A 12,269-nucleotide genomic window follows, 5' to 3' on the forward strand; every position below is an offset into this window, starting at 1 on the left:
CAAGAATTTAACTACTATAATACTGCTCCTATGTACAAGAATATAACTACTATAAAACTGCCCCTATGTACAAGAATATAACTACTATAATACTGCCCCTATGTACAAGAATATAACTACTATAATACTGCCCCCTATGTACAAGATTAGAACTACTATAATACTGCTCCTATGTACAAGAATATAACTACTATAATACTGCTCCCTATGTACAAGAATATAACTACTATAATACTGCCCCTATGTACAAGAATATAACTACTTTAATACTGCTACTATGTACAAGAATATAACTACTATAATACTGTTCCCTATGTACAAGAATATAGCTACTATAATACTGCCCCCTATGTACAAGAATATAACTACTGTAATACTGCCCCCTATGTACGAGAATATAACTACTTTAATACTGCTCCTATGTACAGAAATATAACTGATATAATACTGTTCCTATGTACAAGAATATAACTGCTATAATACTGCCCCTATGTTCAAGAATATACTGTAACTACTATAATTCTGCTCCTATGTTCAAAAATATAGCTATTATAATACTGCTCCTATGTACAAAAATATAACTACTATAATGCTGTCCCCTATGTACAAGAATATAACTACTATAATACTGCCCCTATGTACAAGAATATAACTACTTTAATACTGCTCCCTATGTACAAGAATATAACTACTATAATACTGCCCCTATGTACAAGAATATAACTACTATAATACTACCCCTATGTACAAGAATATAACTACTATAATACTGCCCCTATGTACAAGAATATAACTACTATAATACTACCCCTATGTACAAGAATATAACTACTATAATACTGCTCCTATATACAAGAATATAACTACTATAATACTGCCCCTATGTACAAGAATATAACTACTATAATACTGCTCCTATCTACAAGAATATAACTACTATAATACTTCTCCTATGTACAAGAATGTAACTACTATAATACTGCTCCTATGTACAAGAATTTAACTACTATAATACTGCTCCTATGTACAAGAATATAACTACTATAAAACTGCCCCTATGTACAAGAATATAACTACTATAATACTGCCCCTATGTACAAGAATATAACTACTATAATACTGCCCCCTATGTACAAGATTAGAACTACTATAATACTGCTCCTATGTACAAGAATATAACTACTATAATACTGCTCCCTATGTACAAGAATATAACTACTATAATACTGCCCCTATGTACAAGAATATAACTACTTTAATACTGCTACTATGTACAAGAATATAACTACTATAATACTGTTCCCTATGTACAAGAATATAGCTACTATAATACTGCCCCCTATGTACAAGAATATAACTACTGTAATACTGCCCCCTATGTACAAGAATATAACTACTATAATACTGCTCCTATGTACAAGAATATAACTACTATAATACTGCCCCTATGTACAAGAATATAACTACTATAATACTGCCTCTATGTACAAGAATATAACTACTATAATACTGTCCCCTGTGTACAAGAATATAACTACTATAATACTGCCCCTATGTACAAGAATATAACTACTATAATACTGGCCCCTATGTACAAGAATATAACTACTATAATACTACTCCTATGTACAAGAATATAACTACTATAATACTGCCCCTATGTGCAAGAATATAACTACTATAATACAGCCCCCTATGTACAAGAATATAACTACTATAATACTGCTCCTATGTACAAGAATATAACTACTATAATACTGATCCTATTTACATTAATATAGCTACTTTATTACTTAAATCTTTGCACAGTAATGTGTTTCTTAAAATGTTTTTGGGGTTTTTGATGAGCACAGTTGTGTTTGTTTGTTTTTCAGTTCAATATGTCAATCTTGCGAACAACGTTCATGCCTGGAATGGTTCTTGCGCTATATTACCTTGTTCAATTAAAAGTTATGTAGCTTTTGACTATTACATGTGGTTTTTTAATCCAGTATATAATCCTACAGAAAAGGATTTTACTGGAAAAATAATTTATCAAAGCAAAATGCCCTCACAGTCGGACACTTACACTAAGCTAGAAAATGTAGTTCATATTGGAAAAGAAGAAAGGGACTGCACCATAGTAATAACCAACCTTCAGAAAGAAGACACTGGATATTACCAGCTCAGATTGATTGGGAAACGTACAGCACAGGAAGTCTTTAAATGGATGTCAAAGTCCAACTTGACCCTCAGCGTTTCTCGTAAGTTACCCTTGTTCTTCTAAACATTTTTTATTGGAGGTATTGTCACTTTATTCAGATATTGTAAAGCAGAAATGTCACTTTGTGCACTGTTTCTTGAAAATCCATACTCTGTGCAATGAAAATCACATATCAAAAAATTATAAACATGTGTAATCCTCTCTTTTGCAAATTGTCTATTTAGAAAGGAAGAGGACTTGAAATTTAGTGCCATCTATTGGAAGCAGCAATCCTAAAAGTTCATATCAACCCTTTAACGAGCCTTGGCACATGACTCAGGCTAAAACCCAAACCAGAATCTCAATTTGCAGACACGTGTTTCAAGGTGTTTCCTCTCCTCAGTGTAAAGCATGAGATCTGATTTGGCTGTTTGAGAATGCTTTGACTGATGTCTAAGGGTTAACATTTCTCCTTATGGAGAGTGACATGCCTTACATGCTCGTGTAAGGAGACTTATAGGCCATGCAATGGGTAACACACCAAAACAAGTGTTTGCAAATTGAGCTTCTGGTTTGGCTTTTATCCTAAGTCGAACAGTTACACCTTAGACCCCAGTCAGAGCCAAATCAGATCTCGTGCTTTGCACTGAGGATGGGCAACACCCTAAAACAAGCGTCAGCAGATTGAGATTCTGGTTTGGCTTTTATCCAAAGTCATGTGGCAAGGGTCGTTAATGGGTCAGTATTGACTTTTAGGATTGCTTCTTCCAATAGGTGGCAATAGAGTTCAAGTTTTCTTACTTTCTGATGAGACAATTTGCACGATTAATTTGACAGAGGAGCATTGCTAATCTTTAAGCCTTCTTACCCTGGCATGACAGGCATGTCACTCTCCATAAGGAGAAACCTTTCTCCCTAGATCCCAATCCTATATTTTCACAGGCAGTAAGCCACCAGTGGTTCAAAAGGGTTGTTTTTTGTTACCCCCGTGGATCCAGCACTGACCACTATAGTAGTCGTCCCCACTCCAAAAGTGTTAATTTACTCTGGATGTCACAAGACTTCTGAAATCTGGACCATCACTTCCTCAGATGTTTCTCTTCGGAAGCTTCCGCTGCCCTATGAGATCCAGAGGAAAACTAGAGCAGACCACCGCAACGGCTTGTGCTGATCCACACTGCATCAGTTGAGTCTGCTTCCATTTGTTATTTTTAAAAAATCTACCTCTAAGAAAAAAAAACTAGGAAATGAAAAAGAATAGTTGTCAGCTGAACATCTAACATCTGATTTCCAGGAATGCAAAGAGTGTGACTATTGGAAATCAAGTGGTTGCCAATTTTGATGAGGGTTATCTCTGATTAGATAATATCATTAAAGGGGTTGTTCCATAAAGTCCATTTTAATTAATAGGACTTCGATTAATAAGTTCCACAATTGGATGTAAAAAAATGTTCTTGTCCTGAGATAATCTTGTAAATGTGCCTCTGCTATATACTGTGTAATGGCTGTGTCCAACCATGCAGAGCTGCTGCAGTTCATGGTCGAAACATACCATATCTGTCGGCCAGGGAAAAGGCAATTATTATAAGTGATTACACAGGGGCTCACAAATGTAGCTTTCTGAGGTAACACATTTCCATATCTGAGGAACCACATTTCCTTGCCTGTTTTGTCACAGGAACAAGTGTTTCTACCATGTCGCTAACCCTCTAGGGTCATCACAAATCAAGTCAGTGAGGTATGAGAACCAGTGGTCGCTAAACTTGTATGTAACTGACTTGATTTATGATGATCTCACAGAGCTAGTGACATGGCAGAAATACTCACTCCTGTGATAAAAAAAAAGACAGGTAAATGTGTTATTTCAGAAAATAGCAGCAGAGAATCACTGCTGTTTCATCGGTATACTCACTTATCATGAGTGACTTATGCTTCACACCTAACCAAGAGCTGAAGTTTCTGCCAACCATGAACTGGAGCAGCTCTGCATGGTCAGACACAGCAAATAACATTACATAGCAGGGGCGCACTTTTAAGGGTATCTCAACACAGGAATATTTTTAACAAATTCGATTGTGGAACGTATTATTGCTTCAAGGTCTGTTAATTAAAATGTACTTTGTGGGACAACATCTTGAAGGGCTTGACAGAATCTGTGCCAAATTGGAGTTCCTTAGACCCTACAGAATAGAGTAATCTAAGGGTGGACCTTATCGCTATGCAGAATATGAGCACATCCTTGACATTTTTCATAGTAAAGGCTTTTTCACCCATATGAAAATAAACTTTGTAGGTATAGTTGACTGTTTTTTGTTCATCAGCCATCAAAATACATCTTGCATGCAATTTTATTTTACTTTTAGATACGAGCCCGAGTTTGAAATTTCCTACAGTTCCCGAAATGCAAGAAAACAAGACGGTCACATTAACATGCTCTATAGATTACTACTGCCCCTATTATAACATGAGCCTGATTTGGCTACAGGATGTTAAAGGAGACGTGAAAATATATACAAAGAATGACACGAGTGGGATAAGTGTGACCACCACGCTGACTTTTATCCCATCATCGGAAGACCACAATAAGAATATTAGCTGCATACTTCAAAGGATGAAAGAGGAAACTGAAATTAAAACCATAAAGCTTGATGTAAAATGTAAGTGCCCCCCCCCCCTCCTTTATTTATCTTCATCTGCATATCACTTACTTTAAAGATATGTCATGATAAAGGACTAGTGTAGATCAAGAAACAAGTGGTGATACTCATGGCCACCAGCTCGTGTTCTCGTTCCCGATCCTCGGCAAGTCAACTTCATAACTTAATTAACATGCACTTCATCTAGTCATATTATTATGTAGTTATTGCATTACTTATTATTTGTTATTTTAGTATATTTTTGGAATATTAATACAAAGTAAAGCTAATCTGCAACTATATATAAATAGAGAATCCTAAGCAGATATTTGGAATTTCCTTTTCCAGATGCCCCTCAGAATGTCCAAATCATGTCTGAGAGTCCCATAAAACTCATAGAGGGGAACATGAAAACACTGAGCTGTTCTGTGGAAAGTAGCAATCCGCCAGATCTCAAGATCACATGGTACAAAGATGAGGAAATATTCAATGCTGAGACAAATGACCTACAACTACAATGTAAGGAATCTGGAAAATATTATTGCAAAGCTGAAAACAGTGTCGGCACCAGATACTCAAACACTGTGGAAATCTCTGTGCTGCGTAAGTAACTATAATCCAAATATATCTTGTGTTAGTAGATAATAAGAAAGAAACTAAGAAATAGATGGAAAGGAGAGATGGAGAGTGGAGAGATGGTGGGAGAGGAAGGAAGGAAGGAAGGAAGAAAAATGATGAAAATAAAGAAATAAAAAAGAAAAAAATAAAGAAAGAAGTAAATAAAGAGGGAAGGAAACATGATGAAAAGAAAAGAAAGAAGATATATAGCGAGAACAAAAGAAAGAATAAAAGAAAAAAGTAAAAAAGAAAGAAAGAAAGAAAAATAGAGGGAAGGAAACAAAATATAAAGAGAATAAAAAAAGAGAAAAGAAAAACAGAAACAAAGAAACAAAGAGGAAGAAAGTAAAGAGGAAACTAAATATAACGAAAAGAAAAAAAGAAAAGGAAAGTGCAGAAACAAAGAGGAAGACAGGAAATAGGAAAGGAAATAAAATATAAAGAAAAAGAGGAAAACAAGGAAAGAACAAGGGAAAGAATGACAGTAACAACAAAGAAAGTAAAAAAGAAGGAAATAAAGAGGGAAGGAAACATGATGGCAAGGAAAGAAAAAAATGAATGTCAGGAAAGAATAAAAGTAATAGGAAAGAAAAAAAGAAAGAAAGAGGGAAGGAAACAAGAAAGAAAGAAATAAGGAAGGAAACAAGAAAAAAAGAGGAAGAAAGTAAAGAGGGAAGGAAATAAAATGTAAAAAAGAGAAAGAAAGAAAAAAAGAAAGAGCAAAAGAAAGAATGAAAGTAATAGGAAAGATAAAGAAAGAATGAAAGAAAAGAAAGAAAGAGAGGAAGAAAATAAAGTGGGTAGAAAGCAATAGATGGAGGAAGAGAGGAGTAGAGGAATGGTGGGAGGAGTATATTTTCAGGGGTTGTCCACCATTTTTTATTTTAAACAATATGGCCCACAATGCCTACAAATGACAAGTGCAGCATCTTCATCTACCGGTCCCCCGTCACTCCTCTCATATCCCCGCCAGGGTCTCCTGATCTTCTGCATTCTTCCTCTTCTAGTTGGGAGGAGCTTGTGACGCATCGCACAGGTCACACGTCTGTATGGCCAGAATAGGATGTACGGAGCTGGACAACCCCTTTAAACAATACCAGCCCCATAGTTGAATCTTTATAAACTTCTTACTAACAATACCTTCTCTCACAATTTATGAGAGATCCATAACTTTAATTTCCAAGTTTTTGTGTTATTATTTACTCCTTCTCATAAAATATTTCAGATCCTCCCAAAAATGTACTTATTCAGAGACCCATGGAAAATATAGAAGAAGGATCCCTTGTTACGCTGACATGTTCCACGGTTGCAAACCCACAGGTCTCCCTTTACATCTGGTACAAGGATGACCGGCAATGCTTCAATAGCACCAAAAGCCACTATCTTTTCCATAGTATAACAAAGGATGATTCTGGATTTTATCAGTGTGAAGCTATAAATGATCAAGGACACAATTTTTCTACTGCCGTGCAACTGGATGTGAAGTGTGAGTATTCCTTAGTTTCCGCACAATGTATCTGAGGATGTCCTTCTAAATGTAATTATCCAATAGGAAAACTATCTTAAATTCTTGGAGTTTTCAGACTACTTTTAGACCTCCAAAATATTCAATAACCTACAACTCTGAAACTATTGCCATATTGAGTAATATATAAAAGTCAAAAACAATTTTTACAAATATTGTTTAGCCGATTGCTGCTTTCTACAGAATCAGAATATTGGACACGGGTCAACTTTGGTCACTTGTCAGGTAGACAGAAAGACTTATTTGTAAAGCATTTTGAAATAGTGTTTAACCAAAATGCATAATGAATGTAACATCCCTGGCGGCGTGCTGGCATAGCTTACCACCTCCCACCATGCAAGACTGCCATCTTACCTATCAGTCCAGGCTGCACACTTTGCTCCAGTACCTGCTGTGTGCATGACTCTTGTCTGATTGCTTAGGGCGGCGGTGCGGTTACTGCCTGATTCTTTTAGTTACTGTGTGCGCACTCCGAATGTGTCCCCAGCCTATTGCTGTGAGCCACTGGATACTTAAACCCCCTCCACCCAGTAGGAGGTGCATGAGCAACACTTTCTTTCAGTGTGTTCTGTGCAACTGAGTTGCCAGGTCCTGTCCTGCATCTTGTCTGTTTCCGCCACCCTGTTGGCTCAGTTCCCAGGCCTGTTACCTGTATCTGTGACTTCTAGTCTGTTCCGCCACCCTGGGGGCTGTATACCCAGGCCCGTTATCTGTATCTGTGACTTCTAGTCTGTTCCGCCACCCTGGGGGCTGTATACCCAGGTCTGTTATCTGTATCTGTGACTTCTAGTCTGTTTCCGCCACCCTGGGGGCTGAGTTCCCAGGCTCGTTCCTGTATCTTGTTCCGGGTTCAGTTCCTGTCTGAACTGTGTACTAGCCCGTTACCTATTTGTCTCTATGTCCGACCATGCCATTTTCTTGCAGTGTCTGAACCTGCACCTAACTCCAACTCGTTGCCTCTGTACTTCTGTTTGTGAGTTTTGTGTCCACTCGCTACTTCATTGTACATACCTTGTGTGTATCTGCTTTTGTTTGCCCCATTTCCCTGCCTCCGTATCTACCTCCTGTGTTCTAACTATCTTCCTGTATTTTCCAGTCTGTTACATGTGAACAGAGCCCTGTCCTGTCTGCCTGCACCTTCTGCTTGGTTCCGCTCTGCTCTGCTTGTCCACCACATCTGCGGTTTCGCTGTGCTCTGCTTGTTCATCGCACCTGTGGTTTCGCTCTGCTCTGCTTGTTCACCGCACCTGCGGTTTCGCTCTGCTCTGCTTGTCCACCGCACCTGCGCTTTCGCTCTGCTCTGCTTGTCCACCACACCTGCGGTTTCGTTCTGCTCTGCTTGTCCACCGCACCTGCGGTTTTGCTCTGCTCTGCTTGTCCACCGCACGGGCGGTTTCGCTCTGCTCTGCTTGTCCACTGCACCTGCGGTTTTGCTCTACTCTGCTTGTCCATCGCACCTGCGGTTTCGCTCTGCCCTGCTTGTCCACCGCACCTGCGGTTTCACTCTGCTCTGCTCCACTTGTCCTCCGCACCTGTGGTTCTGCTCTGCTAGTCCACCGCACCCGCGGCTCTGTTCCTGTATCTCAGTCTGTACTGGTCCTAACCAGCCTCCGTTCCTACCTGCCAGTATCTGCCAGTCTGCATACCAGCCATGCCTGCCAGCATCCGCCTGTCTTCACATCAGCCATGTCTGCCAGTACCCGCCTGTCTGTATACCAGCCGTGCCTGCCAGGACCCACCTGTCTGCATACCTTCTGTGTCTGCCCGTTCCTGTATTCCCCGGTGTGGGTCAACAGCTGTGACCGGGGTCTGACCTGGAGTAGCACCTGGTCCCTCTGCTTGGTTCCTCCCTGGTTCACGGAGTCGACTGAGCCGCCGTGCGACCTTGGTCGGACCGAGTTGATACTTAGTCACGCCCCTCCAAGCACTCCTCGGTTCATGGTCCAGTGGGATCACTAACCACGCTCACGCCAGTCAGTCCAGGCGTGAGCGTAACAATGAAGAATAAACCTAAACTTATAGTAAATCCCAACCCTAAAAGTTAGTTTTTGTGCTTTATATTTTTATTTTTTATTGTAGTATAATTCCCTACCATGTAGATACCAGCAGAAGTAGCTCTATCGATTACTATTTAAAGACTAGTTCGCAGCAACTTTAGATGATAAATAAATGTTCCACAGTAAAACCTAACAACAATTAATATATTCCCCTTTTCATCCAAAAGTGTTTTAGAAAATAACTGCAAAGCTACATCAATTCACACAACTCAACTACATCAACCCACAAACAGCTCAGTGGCATCAACACACACAGCTCAGCTACATTAACACACACACAGCAAAGCTACATCAACACACAGCTCAGCTACATCAACACACAACTCAACTACATCAACCCACCAACAGCTCAGCAGTATAAACACACACAGCTCAGCTACATCAATGCACAGGTCATCTACATTAACACACAGCTCAGCTACACAAACACACAGCTCAGTTGCATCAACCCACACACACAACTAAATCAACACACAGCTCAGCTACATCAACACACAGCTCAGTTGACTCAATCCACACACACAAATAAATCAACACACAGCTCAGCTACATTAACAAACACAGTTCAGCTACATCAATACACACAACTCAGATATGTCAACCTACACCCAGCTCAGCTACATTAGCACAATGCTCAGCTACATCAATACACACGAATCTACAATAACACACAGCTTAGTTGCATTAATGCACACAGCTCAGATACATCAATACACATCTTAGCTGCAACAAAACTCACAAAGCTACAATTCACACAGATCAGCTACATTAACACACACAGTTTAGCTCCAAGACACACCACTCAGCTACAACAACTCATAGCTCAGCAAAACCAACACACACAGCTCAGCAAAACCAACACACACAGCTCAGCAAAACCAACACACACAGCTCAGCTACATCAAAACACACAGCTCAGCTACATCAGCACACACAGCTCAGCTACATCAACACACACAGTTTAGCCACATAAACAAATACAGCTCAGCTGCATCAACACATACAAATCAGCAGAATCAACACACACAGCTAAGTGTTCTCCTCCGTTAAAGGAATCTGGCTCTAGACTATAAAACTCACTCTTATTTAGCACAATTTTTTTCTTTCTTAAAAGTCTCTCTAATAATTAAAAAAATACAAAAAGTAATAACTTTAAAAAATATTTTTGCAGATGCACCAAGAAATGTGAAAGTTGTCGTAAAACCAGATATGAAACAATTCCGTGAAGGAACAGAGGTCATTTTTGAATGCATTGTCAACAGTAGCAATCCAGAAGTAACAAATACTGCATGGCAGCAAAATAATAAATTTGTTGCCTCATTTTCCAAAAGAAAGATAATTAAGGAAACCGATGCTGGAACATATACGTGCAAAGCTACAAATGAAATAGGGACATCTACTTCCGATGAGGTTTCTGTGGAGGTTCTTTGTAAGTTAAAAAACATTAATATTTTATTATTATTATTATTATTATTATTATTATTATTATTATTATTATTATTATTATATTGTTCAGCTAATACACATCTAATTATGAAGAAAGTCTTAAAGTTTTGGTTCGAGCTGTCTGGCCAGTTGTATGTTTCCGAGTTATATGTTGCCAGTGGTATGTTTTTGACTTTTTTAGTGATCATCGGGGGTTAGGGCCCACCATCGATCTGTTTGATATTTCTATTTCTAGTACCTATGATTGAAAAAAAAGGATTAACAAATTATGAGTATTATTTAAAATGATAGTCTCATAAACCTGAAAAAATCACTCCATAGCTTCTCTTTTCTACGCTGTTTAGCTTTTTGTCCACTAGCTGTTTTTGTTTCACTTTTTGTCCAGCAGCAGGGAAACTTAGATGGATCACAGGAGGCGGGGTGGGTCTTTATCATGCTACAGGAAGTTGGGTGTGTTTTTGTCTCCAAAGGAAGTGAGGGTTGGTCTTTGTCTCTCTACAGGAAATGTGGGTGGGTCTTTACCACTCTACTGGATGCGTGGGCAGGTCTTTGTCTCTCTACAGGAAGTGAAAGCGGGTGTTAGGAAATAGAGGCTGTTTTTTTTTCTCTCTACAAGAAATGTGGTAGGTCTTTATTAGTGTTGAGTGAGCACTAAAATGCTCGGGTGCTCAAAGCTCGGGCTGAGCTCATTGTGATACTCGGGTGATCGACCCGAGCAATGAGCCCAATGTTAGTCTATGGGAAACCTGAGCATTTTTGCGGCAGCACCCCTGGCAGTCTGTAGAAAGCCTAAAAAGTGCCCAAAACGATAGTGACAGTGCTCAAATGACATGGAGACAGCATGGGGATCACCCCAGGAAGCATTTCTGACCCCCAGGTCACTGCTGTCAACAACGTGGTCTAAGGTATTAAGCCACTTTTACGGGCTCACAATAAAACGTTCAAAAATGAAACTGAAACTGTTTTCCTGTGAAATATGTTAAGGAACATCCTTTCCAGGGTAAAGACTTGTGTATAAGGTAAAATAAATAACCAAAAACAAAAATACTCCTCCAAATCTTGTTCACAAGTAGCATTTTTTATGCGTTTTTGCACTTTTGTATTGCTTTCAAGCGTTACAAATGCATTCACCGGGAAATGTCATTTTAGCATTTTCCAACCTTATCTGGCCATGTGCTGTGTGACAGATGCATACAGTGCTGAAAAAACATGGGAACAGCATGGGGAAGACCTCTGGAAGCATCTCTGACACCCAGGTCACTGCCTAAAAGTGTGCCCATCAGAAGTGATCCTTGCCGCATCAGAAGATGCAGACTTGCAACTATCCCCGTGCAAGTCCTTGTCCCAGGGCAGTGTTCAAATGTACCTCCCCCATTCCTTGCAATGCAAGCGCAAGTATGCAGCCTGCCACCCACCCACCCCAGGCTGTAATACCATACTGCTTGCTTGCTTGCACTTGAAATTGGGCCTTTTAGGCATGTAGAGGCGGAATCTGGCCACCACGTCATGGCTGCGTCGGCAGCCTGGTATCGATACTCGGTCAAAAGCCGACCCGCAGCCGGGTGCCCACACAATGTCCCCAGCTGCCTGGGGGCGTCCGGGTGTCCATATACGGTCCCCAGCCGCCCCTATTTGTCCCAGTGCGCCTTATACACAAGCGCGCATGCCAAAACATTACCTGTGCCCTCCCCAGTGCATTTAGTGGGAAGGACAGCCTAACCACAAACACGTGGACAAGTGAATGTGGCCAGGGATGGTCCATCTCACTGACGCCTTCACACTGGGTTAATATTGTGGAAGCCAGG

At 39.8% G+C, this 12,269-nt stretch overlaps 1 protein-coding gene across 1 annotated transcript in view; it reads left to right on the forward strand.

The window, feature by feature from the left end:
- The window catches only part of LOC141172997 (B-cell receptor CD22-like), a 60,949-nt gene that overhangs the window by 13,899 nt on the left and 34,781 nt on the right, over positions 1-12,269 (forward strand). Inside the window, exons 3-7 of the mRNA XM_073657614.1 lie at positions 1,875-2,243; positions 4,546-4,839; positions 5,167-5,421; positions 6,662-6,922; positions 10,190-10,447. Coding sequence (XP_073513715.1) covers positions 1,875-2,243; positions 4,546-4,839; positions 5,167-5,421; positions 6,662-6,922; positions 10,190-10,447 — 1,437 coding nt within the window. The remainder of the gene's footprint in view (positions 1-1,874; positions 2,244-4,545; positions 4,840-5,166; positions 5,422-6,661; positions 6,923-10,189; positions 10,448-12,269) is intronic.

The sequence above is a fragment of the Phyllobates terribilis genome, unplaced genomic scaffold (genome assembly GCF_046119375.1).
Source record: "Phyllobates terribilis strain yellow unplaced genomic scaffold, ASM4611937v1 Scaffold_12__6_contigs__length_324123572, whole genome shotgun sequence".
NCBI lineage: Eukaryota > Metazoa > Chordata > Amphibia > Anura > Dendrobatidae > Phyllobates > Phyllobates terribilis.